Source organism: Bombina bombina, chromosome 5, assembly GCF_027579735.1.
Source record: "Bombina bombina isolate aBomBom1 chromosome 5, aBomBom1.pri, whole genome shotgun sequence".
NCBI classification, from domain to species: Eukaryota; Metazoa; Chordata; class Amphibia; order Anura; family Bombinatoridae; genus Bombina; species Bombina bombina.
Genome location: NC_069503.1, coordinates 725,365,996 through 725,391,439, shown reverse-complemented (window position 1 = coordinate 725,391,439; position 25,444 = coordinate 725,365,996). Strand labels below are relative to the sequence as shown.

At 35.5% G+C, this 25,444-nt stretch overlaps 1 protein-coding gene across 1 annotated transcript in view; it reads right to left on the bottom strand.

Annotated features, from left to right (window-relative positions):
* Window positions 1-223: 223 nt before the first annotated feature.
* Window positions 224-25,444, bottom strand: part of MYLIP (myosin regulatory light chain interacting protein) — a 34,072-nt gene continuing 8,851 nt past the window's right edge. The window contains exons 3-7 of the mRNA XM_053714764.1: window positions 8,984-9,169; window positions 7,804-8,001; window positions 4,524-4,688; window positions 3,382-3,802; window positions 224-2,481 (exon numbers count right to left, since the gene is read on the bottom strand). Coding sequence (XP_053570739.1) covers window positions 2,392-2,481; window positions 3,382-3,802; window positions 4,524-4,688; window positions 7,804-8,001; window positions 8,984-9,169 — 1,060 coding nt within the window. The 3' untranslated portion in view covers window positions 224-2,391. The remainder of the gene's footprint in view (window positions 2,482-3,381; window positions 3,803-4,523; window positions 4,689-7,803; window positions 8,002-8,983; window positions 9,170-25,444) is intronic.

The window sequence follows — 25,444 nt, the reverse complement described above, 5'->3', positions numbered from 1 at the left end:
TCACTTATAGTTTTAATCCTTTTTAAATTTCCCTTTAATGACAGTTGTGGTATAAGCACTTTTTCTTCTAAACACAATGCAAGTAAAAAGAACAGATTTTATTTTCTGCTATTCATTGAATATATAAACAAAGTTTTTGGTTATCCTATTCATTTTCCTTAAATAAATATAAAGTTGGTGGGGAAAAGTATAGCCACCCAATTTGTAAAAAGCACACAGCACATATTTTTCAGAAATTCTTTATTAAACCAAATATAAAAAGACAGAAATTGTTTATCACACCAAACATTGGCATTCTTTTCTGTATAATGTGGAAGCAAAATCCATTTCTTACAAAGTGAAAAAATAAATACCTCATGGAATCGGAGGCAATATGCCAATATGTGCCATAAAAAAGTAGAGCAATTTTCTAAATAGTTTTTGACAAAATGTCTGTGCAAAGAAACAAAATGCATAAAGAACACATTACTGCTACATTAAGGCAATACGAAAAAGGTATATAAAGAACATATTTTTTCCATAAAGTGACAGTGTCATTTTTTTTTCCAGCAATTGATTCAGCTGGTATTGCACTCAATATGGCCTTCAAAGATTATCCTATATCAGAGTTTTCAGCTTTTACTATGAGAAGAGTCCACTTTATTCTGAACTTAGACTATTCATTTATAAATTAATATTTTATGGCAATCCTAAAACTGCATTCTTTGAGTAAGAGCAGAAAACCATTTTTCTAATGAAATCTTTTAGAAGACCATAATGCCCAAGAAAGACAAACATACAGACAGACAATGAGACAGAAAAACATTGCATGTGAATACTAGTGTATGAACTTCTGCATATGGCAATACATAAATCATATTACAGAAGGACAAATACTGAATAACTTGATTGTTTCAGCAAAAAAACTGGCAAGAGACATGGAATAAAAAATAAAAAAACTTTCATGAATCTGATACAGAGTACAAAAAAACAAAACAAAACACAATGTACTTCAATTTTAAAATTTTACATTTCTCTTGGTCACAACTTGACCCCTTTCTATAAAAGTGACTTTGTGACTTCAGCGCTACATGTATAACATTGTCACAAGCACAGCTGCTATACAGTACAGTTGTTGCTACTTAAGTATGCTTTCATGGAAAGGAAACCAGTTTCAACCAAGGGAAAAAGGTAAATTTGATTTAAAAAAAAAAAAATTCCACTTTATTTCTATTAATTGTACACTCCGAGTCATAAAAGTTTAAATTTGACTTCAATCTCCCTTTACGAAAAAAGCTAAAAACACTAACAAAAGTGGAGTTTCTTCAGGCTTTCTTCTTTGACCTATGTCATATCTTCTTTCTCCTCTTTTCTTAAAAACAATGTTTAAAGCTATTTACCCATTAAAAATAATAAAATCCAATAGCACTAATATTCAGGAACGTAGCATTACAAATAACTTACTAAATGTTATTCTAATACAGAGATTCTTTTTAAATGGTATGCTATTTTCTGAAGTTAAAACATTAAAAATGCCTCTTGACTAGCAATTAAACTAAAATATCTAAAACAAATATAATCTAAAAAGAACTAATGTTTAAGACTATTACAGGACTGGCACCAAAGAAAGGGGAATCTGGTTGTGCTCAAACCATGATTCGCCTTAATTATTTGGAAGTTATTTTGGCTTTTACAGTCTCAGTTTCGCGCAGAACATATAGATTTGATAAATAAATCTAGAAAATGGCCTAAAATTCCTAACTTTCATTGCAAATTAAAACAATCTTTAAAAGGGACGTGGGAGTCAAGATTAAAAAGTTCATGATTCAGATACAAGTTTAAAAAACAAAAATCCAGTCTACTTATATTATCAGAATTAACTTTCTCTCTTGACTCTTTCCAAAGAAAGCATACTGAGGTATGCTCAGGAGCATGCACGTGCCTTAAGAACCATATGAATAACATATGGTCACAGTGCTCAAATCATGTGCATGCTCCTAAGCCTCCCTGAGTATGCCATAATAGAAGTAAACTGTTGTTAATTGCATGCTTTGAATCTTTTTGACTCCAATGTACCTTTACAATCAAACCCTTCTAATAATAAAGTCGTGAGAAGAGCAATTTGTACCAGTCACAAATTTTCCAGAGTAGATGAACAAATCTGGGTTATATTGCCTGTACACAAATGCTTCAAGAAGAAGATCTGAAGCATGCAAAGCGCGTCAAATGAAGATACAAATCCCATGGGTCAAAATCCATCCATGTTGTTAATCCTCCCATTTTTATTCCACCAGTAAAAAGTCATTGCAAAAACCAATGGCTGTAGCACTTTTAGTGTAGTTTGTTATATGCGTGTGCATTTCAGTTTGTTTTTTTTGTAAAAAGTCAGAAGAAACTTTTTTTTTTGTCTTCTTAAATCACAGTCAGGTTTAGCAGACTTGTGTGTGTTGGTAAATAGACGTGTTGGATATGCTCCACTTGAGATCTGCATACTGGGCATGACTAGAAAAAGGAAAAAAAAAAAAAAAGTAATTAGCTTAATACAGACCCATCTAATCAAAATTAAACTTTCATGATTCAGATAGGGCATGTCATTTTAAACCACTTTAAAATTTACTTTTATCATCAAAATGTGCTTTTTTCTCTTGGTATTCTTTGTTGGAAGATTAAACTAGGTAGGCTCATGACAATTTTTAAGCCCTTGAAATTAGCCTCTTAGTGCATTTTGACAGTTTTTCACAGCTAGACAGTGCTAGTTCATGTGCCATATATAACATTGTGCTCACTCCCGTTGAGTTATTTAGGAGTCAGCACTGATAGCCTCTGCAGAGGCTAAGATACAATGTAATCACAGAGGTAAAAAGGTATATTAATAGAACTGTGTTGGTTTTGCAAAACTGCAGAATGAGTAATAAAAGGGATTACCTATCTTTTTAAACAATTAAACATTTTCAAGTAAAATCTATTATTCTGTAAAAGCATTAGCAGACATAATATTAATAAAGCAATAAAAAAAGTTAGCCCTCCCCTTTTTTTTTTTTTTTAAACTAGATCTAATCAAAATTCATCTTTATTTTAATAAATATCAGTCATATGTTTTTGGATGATTTAATGTGTAAAATGTGATGACCTGGGGCCTTTGCCAAGCCACTCGGTATTACATATGCCTATTTCAGGTTAGGTTTTTTTAAAGCGATTCATACATTGTTCCTCTATAAAAAAAAAAAAGAGCTGAACAGCTACAGGCTATAAGATAGGAGGATTGCAAACAATCATGGTGGCAGTTCGCATAGCACATCTTTAGACAGACATTCTTTCACTAATAAGCACAAAATCCTGCACTGTATTTTGTTTTTGCTTATCCAGTCCCTTTTAAAAGCAAGCTATGAGCATTGTACGTACTTTAAGCTGTGTGGCACATCCCTCACAGCACACCATGTGTCCACACGGGCAGAAGGCAGAATTGATTTCTTCTTCACAACACACCATGCACAGCATGGCCTCTTTCAGCTTGCGCAGTTTTTCCTGCAGGGCCTTGGTTTGATGACAGCTGAGGCTCTCGCAGCTGTTGCAGTTGATGCCACATTCTGACGTCTTGAGAGGGGAGCTGGGTTCACTATGATCACTTCTTGTGACCAAATCAACAATGCCAGCATTGTATAGGGCTCTTCTTGCATGGTCATATACTTCCTTTGATGTTCTCCTGATGTCAAACACATACTTCTTGCCAACATTGATGTTATCATTTAAGAAAAGGGATGCCAAGTGTCCTTTCAAATCTCGGCTGTACTGCATCATGACAGCATTAGTAACAGTGTCACATCTTAAAGAAAAACGGAATGGAATCTGTTATTTATCAATTGCCTTTCTTTAAGTATGGTTTTGCAGAGTTTATTTACAGAATAAGCAAGAAAGTAAGTAATTACTGGTATTACAAGAAATCCCAAAAGCATCTAATTTTAATGGTAATAAAACTTAAAGGGACACTCAGGTTAAATTAAATTTTCATGAGTCAGATAGTGCATGTAATTTTAAACAACTTTCCAATTTACTTCCATTACAAAAAATGTGCACAGTCTTTTATATTTACAATTTTTGAGTCACCAGATCCTACTGAGCATGTGCAAGAATTCACAGACTATACGTATATGCATTTGTGATTGGCTGATTGCTATCACATGGTACAAGGGGAGTGGAAATATACATAACTTTGAAATTTGTTATAAAAAAATCTACTACTCATTTGAAGTTCAGACTAAGTGCTATTGTATTGTCTTGTTATCTTGCATTTGTTGATTATGCAAATCTAATGTGTTGACTGGTCCTTTAAATAATGTTGCATATTAGCAAACCACTGTCTCAATCCATCACTTCAAACTGTATTTTAATGTTAACAAGTTAAAGAGCAGAACAGCACATTCGGAAGATCACTGTCTTTAGAGCGAGATATTTTTTATAATCAGCTGCACTTCCCATAGCAGGTTCATGCAAAGACTATTTGGACTTTGACAGATGCAATTATGACAGTTAGATGTAAAACTTACCTGTAAAATGCATGAGTTTCTGTTATCGCTCTATAAAGCCCACTAGCTGCCCTGGTGCTGATCACTTTAAAAAGAAGAACTAAACTATTTCCAGACTCCTTGGTGATTGTTAAGTATACATTCTTTCCAGACTGGGTTGCCATCTGAATAATAGGATACGTAATCCTTAAAAAGAAAAGAAAAGAAGAAAAAAAAAAGAAGAAGAAGAAAAATAGAAAATATTTAATTCCACAATGTGCAAGCGGTTGCTCAGCCAGCTACACTTAAACTTTGGGAAAGTACATTTAAAATACTTTTTCAGCTGGTAAAATAACTAACAACATTTAGGAATAGGAGTGTGTGTGTTTGGGTTTCTAAAGATACAAGAATGCATGTCTCTAATACTTTGGCATAAAGAGAAAGTGAACACCAGTTTACACAATACTTCAAAATGGATTGGGGGGGAGGAATAAAAATTATATATAACGTTGGTCTGAGGAAGGGGAGATTGTGCCCGAAATGTCACTCAATAAAAGGAATATATATATTTTTTTCTCTAAATAAAATAAAGGTTTATTTTCCGTCTAGACCAAAACATAGAAAAAAGACAAGTTATCCCTGTGCCCATGTCAAATCAGTATGTATATAAATGTTAAGTCACTGTATTTATGACACTTAAAATGGTAATTGATCTACATTATAACTACTTTAGATACAGATTCTGATTGCTCACACCCCATAGAATGATTTACAAACTAGACACATAATTGTTGGGTTCAGTGAAAAGTGTGCGTGTAAACCAGGTTAAAATATTGTATGCATGTACAATTTATACGCATATCTCCTCAGCAATTATTAATGGTGAAGAACTGAAAATGTCAACATTCTTTAAAATACAAATATTAAAAAGTTGTACTGCTTACTTCATTTGTTCCATAGCAAACAATGAAATTCATTTTGTTGATATATGGCACTGTTTCAATTGAATTAAAAATATTTATTAAAACAAAATATACATACACTAAGGGTCAGATTACAAGTGGAGCGCTAAATATAAAATTTGATGAAATAGATATTTGTGCACCACTGTATAATACCATAACACAATAATGTGTGCTGGTATTGCAAGTTTTTAGCAATGCGAACATGACCTCGCATTTGCATTGCTGGGAAGCATTACGCTCACAAGAGTGCGCTTCCATAGGCTCCTATGGGAGCCTCGTTCTGATGCCTTCATACATGTCATCAGAACTCATGCAGCAGTGTTTAATATATATATTTATATAATCATATACATATGTATATAATATAAAAAGTCCACACACCTGTTAAAATGTCAGGTTTCTGTGATGTAAAAAAATGAGACAAAGATAAATCATTTCAGAACTTTTTCCACCTTTAATGTGACCTATAAACTGTACAACTTGATTGAAAAACAAACTGAAACTTCTAGGTGGAGGGCAGTAAAAATAAAAAACTAAAATATAACTGGGGATGTAGCTGTGTTTAGAACTGGGCAAAGACATTCAAAATCATGTTAAATAGGAGTCAGTACACACCTGCCATCATTCAAAGTGCCTCTGATTAACCCCTAATAAAGTTCAGCTGTTCTAGTAGGTCTTTCCTGACATTTTCTTAGTCGCAACCTACAGCAAAAGCCATGGTTCGCAGAGAGCTTCCAAAGCATCAGAGGGATCTCATTGTTTAAAGGTATCAGTCAGGAGAACGGTACAAAGGAATTTCCAAGGCATTAGATATACCATGGAACACAGTGATGACTGTCATCATCAAGTGGAGAAAATATGGTGCAACAGTGACATTACCAAGAACTGGACGTCCCTCCAAAATTGATGAAACAACGAGAAGAAAACTGATCTGGGAGGCTGCCAAGAGGCCTACAGCACCATTAAAGGAGCTGCAGGAATATCTGGCAAGTACTGGCTGCGTGGTGCATGTGACAACAATCGCCCGTATTCTTCATATGTCTGGGCTATGGGGTAGAGTGGCAAGACGGAAGCCTTTTCTTACGAAATCAAACATCCAAGCCCAACTAAATTTTGCAAAAACACATCTGAAGTCTCCCAAAAGCATGTCGCAAAAGGTGTTCTGGTTTGATGATGATTAAACTTTTTGGCCATAATTCCAAAAGATATGTTCGGCGCAAAAACACTGCATATAACCAAAAGAACACCATACCCACAGTGAAGCATGGTGGTGGCAGCATCATGCTTTGGGTCTGTTTTTCTTCAGCTGACACATGGGCCTTGGTTAAGGTAGAGGGAATAATGAATAGTTCCAAATACCAGACAATATTGGCACAAAACCTTCAGGCTTCTGCTAGAAAGCTGAACATGAAGAGGAGCTTCATCTTTATGCTGACAACGCCCCAAAGCATACATCCAAATCAACAAAGGAATGGCTTCACCAGGAGAAGATTAAAGTTTTGGAATGGCCCAGTCAGAGCCCAGACCTGAATCCAATTGGAAATCTGTGGGGTGATCTTAAGTGGGCTGTGCACAAGAGATGCCCTCACAATATGACAGATTTGTTTTTGCAAAGAAGAGTGGTCAAATCTTGCCAAGTCAAGGATGTGCCATGCTGAAAAACTCATACCCAAAAAGACTGTGTGCTGTAATAAAATCAAAGGGTGCTTCAACAAAGTATTAGTTTAAGGGTGTGCACACTTATGTAACCACATTATTTTAGTTTTTTTATTTCTACTTCCCTCCACCTAAAAGATTTTAGTTTGTTTTGCAATTGAGTTGTACAGTTTACAGGTCACATTAAAAGGTGGAAAAAAGTTCTGAAATGATTTATTTGTGTCTCATTTTTTTACATCACAGTAACATGACATTTTAACATGGGTGTGTAGAATATAATATAATTAATATAAATATAATATATACACACACATATACAGGGAACACACAGTTCCCATAGACCGCAATGTAAAGGTACTTTTCAGTGTTTTTTTTTTTTCTCCAACACCCCTCTCCCACCAACTTTAGCCCCAAAATACTATGCTGCCATCTTTATTATTAATATAATACACTAGACAGTATTTTGGGGGCATATTTATAAAAATAACCAGAGATCTAACAAGAGGTTCTATAAGAGCTAATTGCTACCGTGAGCGCACGGTGACAATAACCAGCCACTTCAATGGCTGATTAATTTGCCTCTTTGCAGGTGCGTGATAATTTAGCGCTCCACTTGTAATCTAGCTCTAAATTGGAGAAGACAGAAAATTTAATTGTAGAATAAACTCATTGTTAGTACATGGAATATTAATGGTGTTTACCTGTTAATAGGACTAAAATCTTCTTTGCAAATTGATACCCCCTCTGGTCCAATACCAATTATAATCTTCTGTGCTTCTGCATCCCGCACAGTATGCCACTCAACTCCATAGTTTTCTAAAGTCGACACAATCTGAAGAACCTGATATTCCCCTGATCCTTGGCTTAGTCCCTCTAAAATCTTGTGTTTTGTAATAACACTAAAAAAAAAAAAAAAAAAAAAGAGGCACTTGTAGTATGAGGATGACATGGGTTGCAGGTATACAGTGACTTGTAGTACAAGGATGACATAGGCTGCAGGTACATAGTGACTAATTATGTACATGAGCAAGAATTACACACTGAGCTTGAATGAGTTTAAAAACAAATATCAGCCATACTAGTTGCAAACAAACACTAAAATATAATATGATACAGCATGACATTTAGTGTGTGGAGCAGAATTAAAATGATCTCCGTTTTTACCACACCCTTGTTTAGGGAGGTTTGTTTTGTTTTACTACAGAATACTTAATAGTCACATCTTAAAATAACACCCAATATACAGAATGATTCTAAAACTGATGTAATAGCACACAACACCTGCACTTAGCTCAAACGAATTTACAAATCTCTGATCTTGACTAAGGATGCCAAATATTCAAAACTACATTATGTGCAAGGTAATTTTAAAATGTGTAGGAACTGTAACACATAGGGATGTGAGTTTTCTTGATGGCACATTTTAAACAAAAATAATAAACACTAGTCAAATGTTCTCCAAACATTAAAATTTCTATATACTTAATACATCATTAAAAAAAAAAAAAAAGTGGAACATTATATTTAATGTCAAATGCTCTATTTAAATTATTTTAAAAAACAGACAAATATTGTCAAGATGATCATTTGTTCTACACTCTAAAAAAGGTATAATAAGTACATATGCCCAGTTGCCCACCCCCCTACAAAGGCATGAAGGGACCACTGGAACAAATTACGTATGGTTGGTCTAAGTCATACATTTACGTTTGTTTTAAAACAAAAATGTATTAGAAAACTATAGTACAGCTGTGGCTTTAATTCCTAATCTTATATAATATCATTGTAAAACGGGTGCCCATTTTTATAGTTCAATATTTTATGAACCAATCAATACTTTTTTGTTAATCTAAAACACATGAAAAAGGAGCACAAACTTACCTTTCTAATGTGTCATTTCCTAGATCCATCGAACAAAGGCTTTGATAGTTATAACTAGCTGTATTCTGATTATAATCTCCAAATTCCAATTGGGCCAGCAGGGCGCTTAGTTCCACTGCCTGCTGAGGAGAACACTGCAGACGACCATCCAGCAGATCCTCCTTTACGTGCAAGAAAAACATGTGTCTAAAAACAAAAAAAGGGGGGGGGAGAACCCATTTAGCAAAACCAGGTCCATAACAAAAAAACAAAAAAAAAAAAACGTAATAGCACACAGTTCTGGAAAATGAAATGTACTTGAAATATCAAGTTTTTAAATAATAAAGCTATTAGAAAATAAAACTGAATTAGTTCTCTATTTCTCAACCACCATTTATAGCTCACACGACTTACCTTAAACATTGTATAATTAACAGGTTTATGGTTCAACATATGGATTAACAAAATGTGGCAGCCCTTTTGGGGTTTGAGGGGCTACAATAAAACCTGAATGGAAATGTAACCATCACTACTGTTCCAAAAGGAAGTCATATAGTTCTATTGTTGTTTTTCATAAGGCAAATGTAACTAATGTAGCCATTAACAAAATATAAAAAAAATCTACAAAGTAAATAGCTGGAAGATGTAGTTTTAAAAAAAAAAAAAAAAATCTAAATAATATATAAAAATGTGTTTTCATACTCCTTTTTTATGATGACTCAAAATAGAATGACTGGTGTCACACCCTAAGGACCTTTTGTTTTAAGCTGAAATGAAGTGCAAGATATACAATTGTCAGCACTTAGATTGTCTTGCTTGCCAGCTGCTATAGCAGGCAATCACTTTTGGGAGCTAAAGCTTCAGCCCATTAGGGAAAGAGATGACGCTTCTTCCCAGTATGAATGCAATGTTAGCTATCAAACTTCCACCTGTAGGGATTGGTAATTTTTTTTTTTTTACATTTAAGTATGATGAAAAAAATGTTCACCAAAACATCGATTGTACAATTTAATTGTCTCTTTTTATTAAAATGTAACATTCAGTTAAAAGGGACAGTCTAGTCAAAATTAAACTTTCCTGATTCAGATAGGGCATACAACTTTCCAATTTACTTTTATCATCAAATGTGCTTAGTTCTCTTGGTATTTTGTTGAAAGCTAAACTATATGCTAATTTTTAAGCCCTTGAAGGCCACCTCTTCTTATAATTTTGCATTTTGACAGTTTTTCACTGCTAGACAGCACTAGTTTATGTGTGCTATATAGAGAACAATGTGCTCACTCCTGTGGAGTTATTTATAAGTCAGCACAGATTGGCTAAATAACTGAAATAAGGGGAACGTCTGCAGGGGATTAGATACAAGGTAATCACAGAGGTAAAATGTAGATTAATATAACCATGTTGGTTATGCAAAAAACTGGGGAATGGGTAATAAAGGGATCATCTAACACCACAGACATCTTTCAGTAGACATGGTTTTATTGGATGCTACATGATAACAATTGACAATATATTATATAGCTCTAAATAAAGAAACTTTCCCACCCTCTTCATTAGACTTTCCATATAGCAGACAACATATGATTTTTGTACATAAAGATAACCATGAGACTTCGGCAAACATATACCCCCTGTTAAGATAACCTGATCATCCGGAGAGACAACGTCCTCCCCCTTCCCTCTTTTCCTCTCTCTTAGTTCTTATTTCTCCTCTTTACTTTTGTTAAATGTGTGTTGACATGCATCACGTTCTAGACATTGTCTACAATCATACAATTTAATTTTGCTATTATAAGAATTGGAGCTAGATATAACTGATAACCTCTCTCTCTCTCTCCAAGATAAAGAGGTAAGAATGCAATGTTAGAAATAAGACTCCTACTGACAATGACTTTATATTATACTTGGAAATTACTTAAATGATTTGTATTCTATTCACCAGTTATTGTAAAAATGACACACACATAACTTAAAGGGCCATACTATTTATATGTTTAAACACTTGAAAGTGATGCAGTATAGCTGTAAAAAGCAGACTAGAAAATATCACCTGAACATCTCTATGTAAAAAAGAAATATATTTTACCTCAAAAGTTTCTCAGTAGCCACATCCCATTGTAAAGGACTTCTAAGCAGCAAATCAGTATGTCTGTCCCAGGACAGCAGAAGGAGCGAGCTTTCGTGCTCATCTTATATCCCTATTCAGTGTAAGGAAGTTTACAATGAAATCTCATGAGATCACAGTAAAAGAGTTCATGACCTCAGCACTGGTGATGCCGATTGGCTGCTGTTCATTTATTCATTTTTTATTACCTGCAGCTGAGTATAACTTTTTACAGAACTTACTCTGCAGAGCCGAGGAGATTGTGGGGTAAAATATCTTTCTTTTTTACATAGATTCTCAGGTGATCTTTTCCTGTCAGCTTTTTACAGTTATACTGCATCAGTTTCAAGTGATTTAGCATAGGAGTATTATGTCCCTTTAATAAAAATAATATAAGCATAAAGGGATCATCTAGCTTTCTAAACAATAAAACATTCTGGAGCAGACTGTCCCTTTAATTAAAACATATCAATTACAGATTTTCTGAAAATCAACATCTAAATGTTAAAGTAGCCATTAAAGGGACAGTTATATTGACTTTTTAATTTTTTTTTATTTATTATGTAGTGAAATGTAATGTTTTTCTTTCCTTCACACTAGAAATAAACTTGTCCTGTTCCTAGAAAATGTGTAATACACATTCAGGCTGTGCTACAGTATGCAATTCCATAGTTATTTAGAAAGAAAAAATAAAAACTATTACAGGCAGATAATTGTATTGACAAAGCAGTCATTATAGAATTACAAAATACGATAAGAAGTTAGTCAACCAACTAAAGAACTAGTGATCATTTTGTTATTATCTTCACAGACGCTGACAGATGCTTAAATTATGTACAGTAGGTGGTTAAAAGATGTGTTAGCTATATTTTGAATGGTGACATTTGTTTTACGTTCTTTTGTCCCATTAAATAAGATCTTCTTGTAGCTACTAATGTTCATTATATGATTCGCCACTGTTCATTACCTAGCCACTTTACATGAATCACCACAAAATAAATAAAAATTAGAAAAAAATTTGAGTTAAAAAAAGCCAAAAAAAAAACCCCCAAAAAACCAAAACACTTTTGGTTAAATTAAGAAGTGTATCTAAAATGAAAAGTGAAAACATAGCTTAATATCATTAAAGTTACATCTAGTAGTTATTTTCTATTATCCCAAACTGCTAAAAAATAAAAATAAGCATCACTGGTTTATTAAGAATATATTTTTTTTGCAAATTTACACCCCCCCCCCCAAATCTACTTCTATTAATAATTGCTTAATTCACTTGTTTTTGTTCGTCAACGAGTAAACCTAGGTGAGTTCAGAAGCGTTTATAGCGATGTTCTACAATAATCAGTGCTTGACAAATCTGTTTAATATTTTTAGAAGCCAGACAGTTGGATTTGTATATACAGTAGATATATGGAGAATAACACAAATACTTAGGAGCCAGGGGTACAATTCTAGGAGCCCTGTTTTACATGGTTTCACACATTGGTGCCATAGAATGCATGTGCACCAGTTAGCCTCTTCAATAAAAGTCATCAAGAGAACAAAGAAAATTTGATAAAAGTAACTTGGAAAGTTGTTTAAAACTGCATGATCTATCTGAATCATTTCAGTTACACATTTTTACTTTACTGTCTTTTTAAATCTAAAGCTTTGCCGTTTATAATTATTTCCAGACAGGCATAGCTTTCTTGGAGCTATAGATAATTTTTTATTTAGTTATATATTTGAGGTTTTATTTAGAAGTTTAATACTTAGTAAGAACAATTGAAAATTAACATTTTATTGCTTTTCTCTTCTACCTCCCTTTTTGCCAATGGAAGTATATTGCAAATGTTTCTTTTAAAAATATGTAATTCAGGAAGAATAAAACCATCTCGTGGCTTGGCCGAGTGGGCGTGGTGAAAATAAATGTGTTGCCAAGGGTTCTTTATGTCTTACAGGCGGTTCCTCTGTCCTCGGCCTCACACTACATCCATCAAATACAGTCAGCCATAGAGGCCTACATTTGGAATGGGCTTAAGCCCAGAATCAGAAAGAAAACCATTTATTTGCCTAGGGATGGGGGGGGGGGCAGAGGTTCCTGATATGAGGAAATACCAAAAGGCAATATTCCTACAGAGATTGGTGAAGTGGTGTCAAAACTCTCCCCATAAGGCATGGATTCAAATTGATAATACAATCCTGAAGAGGGGAAATGTTGGTGCCCTGGCTTGGATTTCTCCTAACCACATGCCAACTACGATCAAGCATTACCCATTATATGAGGAGGTCTTTGCAGGGTAGGACAAAACAATCAAAAAAGATCCTTACATCTCTACCTTTGACTCTCCTCCGATCTGGGTTTTGTTTTGGGGCCATATGCCCCAGACAGAGCCTATCGTCTCACAGACTGTGCAATGTTCAATATATTGCATCAAAATAAGCTGAAAACTCTGACCGAACTGGCTGATTGGGACAGTGACATCTTTTCTTCTTGGTTCAGAATGGCACAAATGGTGCACTATTTCAATACCCACAAAAAAGGAGGTCTGACCCGACGAGACGCAGAATGCCCTTCGAGGCCCTCTGCACAATGTCTCAAAACCCAACTCATTTAATCTCACAGCTGTATAAGCTTATAGTGTTGGGAGGGGTTTATTCCCTCCCAACCTACACACAGGCCTGGCAGGATGACCTGGTCAGAATATAGAACATAAGGAATGGCTTAAAATATTTGAAAGGGCAAGGAAAACGTCGGTATCAGCTAGAGTTCAAGAGAGATGCACTATAAATTTTTGAGTAGGTGGCACTTGACCCCCCAGAGACTGAAAAGAATATATCCACACACAAGTGGGGGATGCTGGAGGGGATGTGGAGAGGAGGGTACCCTTTTGCACATTTGGTGGTCCTGTCCACATATTCGATCTTATTGGGACAAGATATTGGGTGAAATGAGTAGGATCCTAGGGGTCATTATTCCTCCCAATCCGAGCTAATTTACCATCAACTACCCAAGATAATTGGGGAGGATAGGTATCTGCTTCTCCTGCTGATGCTGAATGGTGCAGAGAGCTTGATCCCACTGCATTGGAAAAAACAAAAACACCCTAAGTATTTTGGAAAGGAAGGCCAAGATAAATGAATAGAGACTTGAGAGATATCATTACCTGAAAATTGGTAAACTAGGTACGCACAAAATGATGGTCCTGACCTGGGAGGGACGGGGACTTTGAGACTCCCGTAATTCTTGGCTCTATTCCAGATGATTCGCCTGTCCCCCCCCCCCCTCATACCCCACTCCTTTTTACTACTTCTTTCACCATTTTCTTTGCTTCTTCTCCTTACAATTGCAGACATGCCCAATTCGGGCTCTCATGTATTCTCAGCTGTGTGATATATGTAAGTTGTAGATTTAAATAACTATACTGTACTAAATGCCCAATGGTCTTATCCCTTTTTTTTTTTCCTTCTAAAAATTCTATGTTATAATTACGAATTAGCGTTAAAATTATTGGTAACATACACAATGGACATTAGTTAGTCGTCAATGGCTATTGGTTTGACGCTCAGTCTTAAATTTAAATGGACTCTTTAGTTTATTTATGAAGAATTCTAGCTATAGGTCATGGAACGTTTATGATAACGTGTCAATGTGTGATCTCATCTCAATGTAAATGTTCTTTACTACGTGTTATGTTTGAATATTTCTGTATCAATAAAGCTCATTTGAAATTTTAAAAAAAAATAATAAAAAAAAATATGTAATTCATCTATGTGTATTTAAATTTTGACCGGAATGTCCCTTTAAGTTCAGGCTACTGACAAGCTTAAAGGGATAGTAAACCCCAAAATGTTATTTTACGATTCAGATAGAACATACAATTTTAAACAATTTTCCAATTTACTTAATTTTCTTGTTATCCATTGCTGAAGGAACATCATTGCACTACTGGCAGCTAGCTGAACACATCTAGTTAGCCAATCACAAGAGACAAATGTGTGCAGGCACCAATTAGCAGCAGCTCCCACTGCTGTATGATATGCGTGTATTCTTTTTCAACAAGGGATGCTAAGAGAACAAAGCACATTTGAAAATAGAAGTAATTTAAAAAAGTGTCTTAAAATTACATGCTATATGAATCGGGCAAGTTTAATTTTGACGTTCCTATCCCTTTAAAAAAGGACCTCTCAATGCAGTAGAACTGCATTAACAAGTGTATAATAAAAAGACAAATAATTTAACACCTACTCAATTTAAAATAAGCAGTAGATTTTATTTTTTTGACAAATCAATTTTTTCTCCCATTTTCCGGCCCCCTATCATGTGACAGACATCAGCCAATCACAGACTAGTATACGTATACCCTGTGAGCTTGTGCAAATGCTCAGTAGGATTTTGTTCCCCAGAAAGTATGACTAGAAAAAGGAATGTGAAAAACGGGATAATGTCTTAAAACTACATGATCTTTTGAATCAAAGTTTATTTTGACTTGAGTGTCCCTATAAAAAAAAAGAAGGGATAGTAAACCCAAATTTTTTTCTTTCACGATTCAGATAGAGCATGCAATTTTAAGCAACTTTCTAATTTAATCCTATCATCAATTTTTCTTCATTCTCTTGCTATCTTTATTTTAAAATAAGGAATTTAAAGCGTAGGAGTCAGCCCATTTTAGGTTCAGAACACTGGATAGCGCTTATCCCTGGCTACATTTAGCAAACCAATAATCAAGCATAACCCAGGTTTTCAACCAAAAATGGGCCGGCTCTTAAACTTCACATTCCTGTTTTTTTAGTTAAAGGGACACTGAACCCAAAATTTTTCCTTTCGTGATTCAGATAGACCATGAAATTTTAAGCAACTTTCTAATTTACGCCTATTATCAAATTTTCTTTATTCTCTTGGTATCTTTATTTGAAATGCAAGAATGTAAGTTTAGATGCCGCCCATTTTTGGTGAACAACCTGGGTTGTCCTTGCTGATTGGTGGATACATTCATCCACCAATAAAAAAAAAAAAGTGCTGTCCAGAGTGCTGAACTAAGAAAAAAGCTTAGATGCCTTCTTTTCCAAATAAAGATAGCAAGAGAACGAACACAAATTGATAATAGGAGTAAATTAGAAAGGTGTATGCTCTATCTGAATCACAAAAGAAAAAAAAAATTGGGTTCAGTGTTCCTTTAAAGGGACAATCTACACTAAAATAGTTATTTAAAAATATAGATAATGCCTTTACTACCCTTTGCACAACCAACATTGTAATATTAATATACTTTATAACATTTAAACCTCTAAATCCCGTTTTTGTATTTGCTTTTCACAACAGGTGACTGATAGTTCATGTGGGCCATATAGATAATGTGTTAACGCCTCAAAAGTTTAAGATTTATAGCACAACAATATACTAAATGCAAGTTAATAGATAATAAATAGTCGCAGTCATGTGATCAGGGGGCTGTCAGAAGATGCTTAGATACAAGGTAATCAGAGGTAAAAAGTATATTAATATAACTGTTGGTTATGCAAAACTGGGGAATGGGTAATAAAGGGATTAGCTATCTTTTTAATCAATACAAATTCTATTGTAGGCTGTCCCTTTAAAGATAGCAAGAGAACGAACAAAGATTGATAATAGGAGTAAATTAGAAAGTTGCATGCTTTGATTCATTAAATAAATTGGGTTTAGTGTCCCTTTAAGTTAACAGACAGCAGAAGAAATTACACTCCCAGTGGGGTGCAGGGTAGTGGAGTAATAAAATGCTAATTTTCCATTTCTCTCTCTAAACATTGAGATTTGGTTTACAGACAAATGAGATAAGGAAGCCTGTGTACACAAAGTGATAACAATTAGATCTTTTAAAACCTATTAAAATGGTGAAAATCAGAACAAAACCAACTAATTCATATACACAAATAAACCTGAAAATGCAATTTCTCATACATTTTACTCTGCAGCAGGTATAACATCATTGAAAATACATTAAAGTGATTTTTTTTTTTTTTTTCACAGTATACCGTCCCATTAACTACATAAACTTTCCGTATAGGCAGGGATACCCCAGGGAAAATCAGCTATTTTAAATGCAAATATAAAAGGAGTAAACTATTTTATACACTCTTGCAGGTAAAATGGATCATTGGGAAGAAAATAAAAAGGGAGAAAATGTAAAGGTAAACTGCCCCTTTAAACACAGACTATTATAAAATGTTCAGTTATATGTAGGCTAAAAACAATAAATTAAACAAAAAACACCTTTGCAATATTATTTTGAGGCCCCTTTCCTGTAATTTAATTCTGAAACTTATGGGCTTTCCAATTGCTGCTAGACGTTTAAGTGCAGATTCCAGACAACACTGCTATATTCCAGTAGTCCAGGGACCCATTAATAGCATTCCCTAATTGGTATCAACAGAGAAGAAAACCTAGGTTACAACATGGCAGCACCCTCTGCTTTATGGAGACTAACTTTACAGTTTTGTTTAACTAACATTTAAAATTACATCTGCATAGTATTCTCAGGATCATTTTTTTATTTGATAAGATCATTCTGTCTAGCATTTATATGCCGCTTGAAGCATTCCAGGAATGATATTATTGTGCATAGTGTGGTTGGATATTTATTTATTTTATAAACTTTCCACATTTTGTCTTCAGAACAGACTAAGCAGTTCATTTAAAATTTGTTAACTCATGTAACATAGGTACAGATAGTTGCTAGTTTATCTACTGAGCTATATTCTCTCAACTTTCAGCACAAGTATAGACTGTGTCAGTAAGGAAAGTAAGGCTTTTATTAATACACAATAAAAAAATGTGATGCTACAGATTTCTAAAGCGTATGGTCAAACAATTTGATGCTGTAAAAAAATAAATATTCCATTTGGTGCAACTAATAAATAAGGCAGGTGAAGATGCAAATCTAATTCTGCAGAGAATACATGACAACCCCTTTGCCTGCAGGGGAACTCTGCATTCCTGACAGTTTTATACAGGAGATCCAGCAGACTTGTCTGGGCAAAGCATACCTAGAGAGCAGCAGGGAGATAATGAAGCGTTCTGTAATAGTTCCTCCTACTGCTGGGAAGCAAGTTATGCAGTCTTTCTATAGTAAGAAATCTACAGGCAGCCACGCAGCATTAATCACACACTAATCAGGCCCATGAACTGCAGTGAGACAGGGTCTGAAATCAGTAGCTATTGTATCATTGGGTCAAGCTTTAACTTATCTGAAGAAATAGAATGAGGCAGTTTACGAATATCAGTTAAGAAAAAAAGAAAGTATTCAACCGTCTGCTAAAAAGGGCTGCAAAACACTGCCGTACCCAACAGTTTCCAAGTCCTCAATTAAAAACAGAATTTGTGTTTACCTGATAAATTTCTTTCTCCTACGGTGTGTCCGGTCCACGGCTTCATCCTTACTTGTGGGATATTCTCATTCCCTACAGGAAATGGCAAAGAGAGCACACAGCAAAGCTGTCCATATAGCCCCCCCTCTGGCTCCGCCCCCCAGTCATTCGACCGACTGTTAGGAGAAAAAGGAGAAACCATAAGGTGCCGTGGTGACTGTAGTGTACAGAAAATAAAATTTTTAAACCTGACTAAAAGCCCGGGCGGGCCGTGGACCGGACACACCGTAGGAGAAAGAAATTTATCAGGTAAACATAAATTCTGTTTTCTCCTACATTGGTGTGTCCGGTCCACGGCTTCATCCTTACTTGTGGGAACCAATACCAAAGCTTTAGGACACGGATGAAGGGAGGGAACAAGTCAGGTAACCTAAACGGAAGGCACCACAGCTTGCAAAACCATTCTCCCAAAAATAGCCTCCGAAGAAGCATAAAGTATCAAATTTGTAAAATTTGGCAAAAGTATGCAGAGAAGACCAAGTCGCTGCCTTACAGATCTGTTCAACAGAAGCCTCATTCTTGAAGGCCCATGTGGAAGCCACAGCTCTAGTAGAGTGAGCTGTAATTCGTTCAGGAGGCTGCCGGCCGGCAGTCTCATAAGCTAATAGGATGATGCTTTTTAGCCAAAAGGAAAGAGGTAGCCGTAGCTTTCTGACCTCTCCTCTTACCAGAATAGACGACAAACAAAGAAGATGTCTGTCTGAAATCCTTTGTTGCTTCTAAATAGAATTTTAAAGCACGAACTACATCCATGTTATGTAACAAACGTTCCTTCTTCGAAACTGGATTCGGACACAGAGAAGGAACAACTATTTCCTGGTTAATATTCCTGTTGGAAACCACCTTTTGAAGAAAACCAGGCTTGGTACGTAAAACTACCTTATCCGTATGAAACACCAGATAGGGTGGAGTACACTGCAAAGCAGACAATTCAGAAACTCTTCTAGCAGAAGAAATAGCAACCAAAAACAGAACTTTCCAAGATAGTAACAATATCTATGGAATGCAAAGGTTCAAACGGAACCCCTTGAAGAACTAAAAGAACTAAGTTTAGACTCCAATGTCAATCTAAATATGATAAAAATCAATTTAGCCCACAATAGTGTCAACCAGCATAGAGCCCAAGATATAAGCCTTAATTCTGTAACTGAGTCTTAAGAAAATGGCTTACCTATCCCCTAAGGGAAAACTGACCGTCTTCTAGCAGTACTGTGTCTTGTTAGAAAAGTGACTGATACCTGAAGCAGATAAGCCTGCAAACTGTTCCCCCCAACTAAAGTTCTCTGGTTTCAACAGTCCTGCATGGGAACAGCAATGGATTTTAGTTACTGGTGCTAAAATCATACTCCTCTTTTAACAGAAATCTTCATCACTTTCTGTTGTAGAGTAAATAGTACAAACTGGCACTATTTTAAAATAAACTCTTGATAGAACAAATAAAACTACAACTAACACCACATACTCTTTACCATCCCCGTGGAGATGCTACTTGTTCAGAGCGGCAAAGAGAATGACTGGGGGGCGGAGCCAGAGGGGGGGCTATATGGACAGCTTTGCTGTGTGCTCTCTTGGCCATTTCCTGTAGGGAATGAGAATATCCCACAAGTAAGGATGAAGCCGTGGACCGGACACACCAATGTAGGAGAAAAGAACTACTGCCATAAGACTATCAAAACCAGGCAAACAACTATACTTCCAAACCCGATTTGTTGGTCTTCAAGTAGGACTGTTCTTTCAGGACGTGTGTGTGTGGGTCCCCATTGTGTAATCAGGTTACCTGGGAAACTTTTATAACGAGCTCAGCTCCCCTGAGGCACTTGAAATGTTTGTGTGTGTATATATATATTATATATATATATATATATATATATATATATATATATATATATATATATATATATCACACACGGGAAGCATGAACAAGAGACCCCCCCCCCCACACAAGGGATTCTGGGACTTCCAGTCAGCAATTTATAGTAACTTGACTATTAAAAAGGGACAGTATACTCAACATTTAACCTCCCTTGATTGCCCGATTTTGCTATAAAACAAATCTGAAATGGGAGCTTGTTTCTTTTCCTTCCAGAAAGGTTAGGGTGTCTCGATCATATTTAAAATATGGTGTAATAAGTAAAATGGATTTCTGAATCACTCTCCATTTAATAATAAAAAAAATAGCAGGATGACAGTGTTCAATTATTTGTAATAGTTTTTTTTTGCAATGCCATAAGATTGATGTCCCTTTAAGGATGCAATTGCTAACCCCAGTTCCTCACCAGGGTGGGAAGTTGATAGTTACAAATGGTACACCTTTCCATTGGCAAAGAAGGAGCATGTGGGCGATTTATGAAACTGCAATACAAAAACAGAGTAAACACTGTACTCTTAGAGCAAATGTACTGACCGGCTGCAGCTGCAATAGGAAAAGGAGATAACGGCTCTTTGCACCTGGTGTTCTTCAATTACAGCTATTATATGCACCTTTCACCTAGTTTTACAAAACTGACCAAAGGTGACAACAGTTTCATGCACGTGAAATATAAATGGCTCGCCATTGAAGTTTGTTTGTACACTGTGAAGCGGTGTAATGTCTTGGGTATGTTTACTTTAAATAAGAGTTAAAATTCCTACATTTACTGAATCCCAGAGCACATCGTACATGAAAAATTAAAAGCCATTTTATATTATTTACAGAGGTATAGCAATCTTATCCTACAAAAGGAATTTAATTTAAAATAAAAAAAAATGGATTTGCTGCAATTACTCAAGGTTAAAGACATTAAATAAAAATTGCCTTAAAATCTCAAATATTCGTATGTTTGCCTTTTTTAAAAAGCATAATCTAGAGACAAAAATATTAAATGAATCAGGATTTATTTCCTTTCCTGCCAGTACCACCATAGGTGTCTACATGGATCTTTCATCAGCAATGTATTATCTAGAATGTCGTCATGTGACCCATAGTTCTATATAAGAACTTCCAATTCTTATTATGACTGCCCTCAGAGTTTTATTTCTGTTAACTTATCTATAAAGATAAAATTATTGAGTGAGTTTAGTCATTGTGCAACAAAGAGGGACAGGTTACCTCTTCACTCGCTTGAAAGAGAATGGACACCTCTTAAATGGTCTTATAGATATAGATAGACGCACATACATACAGGGAGTGCAGAATTATTAGGCAAGTTGTATTTTTGAGGATTAATTTTATTATTGAACAACAACCATGTTCTCAATGAACCCAAAATACTCATTAATATCAAAGCTGAATAGTTTTGGAAGTAGTTTTTAGTTATAGCTATTTTAGGGGGATATCTGTGTGTGCAGGTGACTATTACTGTGCATAATTATTAGGCAACTTAACAAAAAACAAATATATACCCATTTCAATTATTTATTTTTACTAGTGAAACCAATATAACATCTCAACATTCACAAATATACATTTCTGACATTCAAAAACAAAAAACAAATCAGTGACCAATATAGCCACCTTTCTTTGCAAGGACACTCAAAAGCCTGCCATCCATGGATTCTGTAAGTGTTTTGATCTGTTCACCATCAACATTGCGTGCAGCAGCAACCACAGCCTCCCAGACACTGTTCAGAGAGGTGTACTGTTTTCCCTCCTTGTAAATCTCACATTTGATGATGGACCACAGGTTCTCAATGGGGTTCAGATCAGGTGAACAAGGAGGCCATGTCATTAGATTTTCTTCTTTTATACCCTTTCTTGCCAGCCACGCTGTGGAGTACTTGGACGCGTGTGATGGAGCATTGTCCTGCATGAAAATCATGTTTTTCTTGAAGGATGCAGACTTCTTCCTGTACCACTGCTTGAAGAAGGTGTCTTCCAGAAACTGGCAGTAGGACTGGGAGTTGAGCTTGACTCCATCCTCAACCCGAAAAGGCCCCACAAGCTCATCTTTGATGATACCAGCCCAAACCAGTACTCCACCTCCACCTTGCTGGCGTCTGAGTCGGACTGGAGCTCTCTGCCCTTTACCAATCCAGCCACGGGCCCATCCATCTGGCCCATCAAGACTCACTCTCATTTCATCAGTCCATAAAACCTTAGAAAAATCAGTCTTGAGATATTTCTTGGCCCAGTCTTGACGTTTCAGCTTGTGTGTCTTGTTCAGTGGTGGTCGTCTTTCAGCCTTTCTTACCTTGGCCATGTCTCTGAGTATTGCACACCTTGTGCTTTTGGGCACTCCAGTGATGTTGCAGCTCTGAAATATGGCCAAACTGGTGGCAAGTGGCATCTTGGCAGCTGCACGCTTGACTTTTCTCAGTTCATGGGCAGTTATTTTGCGCCTTGGTTTTTCCACACGCTTCTTGCGACCCCGTTGACTATTTTGAATGAAACGCTTGATTGTTCGATGATCACGCTTCAGAAGCTTTGCAATTTTAAGAGTGCTGCATCCCTCTGCAAGATCTCTCACTATTTTTGACTTTTCTGAGCCTGTCCAGTCCTTCTTTTGACCCATTTTGCCAAAGGAAAGGAAGTTACCTAATAATTATGCACACCTGATATAGGGTGTTGATGTCATTAGACCACACCCCTTCTCATTACAGAGATGCACATCACCTAATATGCTTAATTGGTAGTAGGCTTTCGAGCCTATACAGTTTGGAGTAAGACAACATGCATAAAGAGGATGATGTGGTCAAAATACTCATTTGCCTAATAATTCTGCACACAGTGTACATACACAGCAACTAACCATTTTTTTCATAATCTATTAATTGGCCGATCGGAACAATCCCCCCATATTTAATATACAATCCACATACTGAGTGTTACAAATAGAAACTTCAGACTAAAACTTTAGAGCTTTACATTTACACAACTGTTTGTCCAATTTTTAAAATGCAGACAATTTTTTATAAATAAGCAAAACTAAGCCATAAACGGTTCCAAAAGAGGTAGAAGGTAGACCATCACAAATACCACTCTTTCAGAAACTTTGCATTAAAATGCAAAAATGTCAACATGTCCACATGCTCCTGGCTGGCTCCCTTTTTGCAAGCTATTTTGCCTGCAGCAGAGAAGAGGTACTCAGATGGTGTTAAGGTGCCTGAGATGCATAAGTAGGGTTCTGCCAATTTCACAAAGGTGGGATATTTATATTTGTTAACTCTCCACCAATGCAAGGGGCCACTTAAAAGTAAGCCTGGACTTCATTCTAACATAAAAATATCTTGAATATCTATATGCACTGGCAAATAACCAGCTATAAGGCTAGGGAAAAAAAGGTCTAGTCCGCTCTAAAAATAACAGATATATACTTAGAGGTTGAATTTGGTACATATTACAATGAATAAAAATATAAAAATAAAAAAGTCAAAAGCTCTAAGGACTATATATCAATAACAGTACAAAGCCTTACACATTTATCTATAGAGTACATATAATAAGCAATAGTGAGCAATCCGCTAATAATTGTGCAAACAGATAAAAGTGCACATCAATTCAAATAACAAATCCCATCAATCTAGGGCTAGGTATAAATAACAAGCTCAGCACTATATCATGCAAAGCATATCCCCAAATCACCTGATTTAATATAAACAATACAAATGATGACTCCTATTATTTCTGGGTTGCACATAAGCCAGGGGTAGTTGTAAACTTATACTATCCTGAAATAGGGAAAAGTAAGTGTCTGTAGATGTCCTTTAGGCTAATGGCATAACCATAAAACACAATACCATGTGCAGAAACTCAGTGGAGTGAAGCAGTTGGTGTTGTGCACAGACCAACTAATCGATTATGAGATTCGTTGGCAACTATTTTCATAATTGATTATATTGATTAGTTGTTGCAGCTCTAATTACACATATATTATAATATAATATAATATAATATAATATAATATAATATATCTCCCCCCACCGTTATCACTATTTAGATAGTATATAATGAGTTAAGACTTTGCATTCTTATACCGACTATCTGGTACCCTTTACAATATGGTGTCACATGGGGATATGGACGTAAAGGCTTAGATATGAGAGACATCGTTTTAGAGTGCTCTCATATGTACCAGTTTAAAAATCTGTTGTTGCATGCATTAGGAAAATTACATATACCCCTATAATGAAAGGAGATTTTCTGTTTTTTGTTTTGTTTGTTTTTTTAAAGTGTTCGTTTGATTATAGGATGTGTTCGTACCGTACGTGTTCTATGAAACAGAGTGGAGTTACAACATATCTATAAAATGATTTTTAAATGTATGAAGCCAACCAGTTTAAAAAAGGGACACTGAACCCAAATTTGTTCATTTGTAATTCAGAAACAGCATGCAATTTGAAGCAACTTTCTAATTTACTCCTATTATCAATTTTTCTTCGTTCTCTTGCTATCATTTTTTGATAAAGAAGGCATCTAAGCTTTTTTTTGGTTTCAGTACTCTGGACAGCACTTTTTTTATTGGTGGATGAATTTATCCACCAATCAACAAGGACAACCCAGGTTGTTCACCAAAAATGGGCCAGCATCTAAACTTACATTCTTGCATTTCAAATAAAGATACCAAGAGAATAAAGAAAATTTGATAATAGGAGTAAATTCGAAATTTGAATAAAATTTCATGCTCAATCTGAATCACGAAATTAAATTTTTGGGTACAGTGTCACTTTAACCAACCCACTACTCTAATACATTATTATTGTAGCATTGGCTGCTATTTTATTCCCTAGCGTGTTGATTAGGAGTGGAAGTTGCAAGTGTTTACCGAATGTGATGGCACACTGTCAGATATTTAACACTTTTTGTACACACATACATGGACATATTGTAAGGTAGTGACACACATTATACCCAATGCATGCAATTTAAGCAACTTTCTAATTTACTCCTATTATCAAATGTTCTTCATTCTCTTGGTATCTTTATTTGAAAAGCAAGAATGTAAGTTTAGATGCCGGCCCATTTTTGGTGAACAACCTGGATTGTGCTTGCCGATTGGAGGACAAATTAATCCACAAATAAA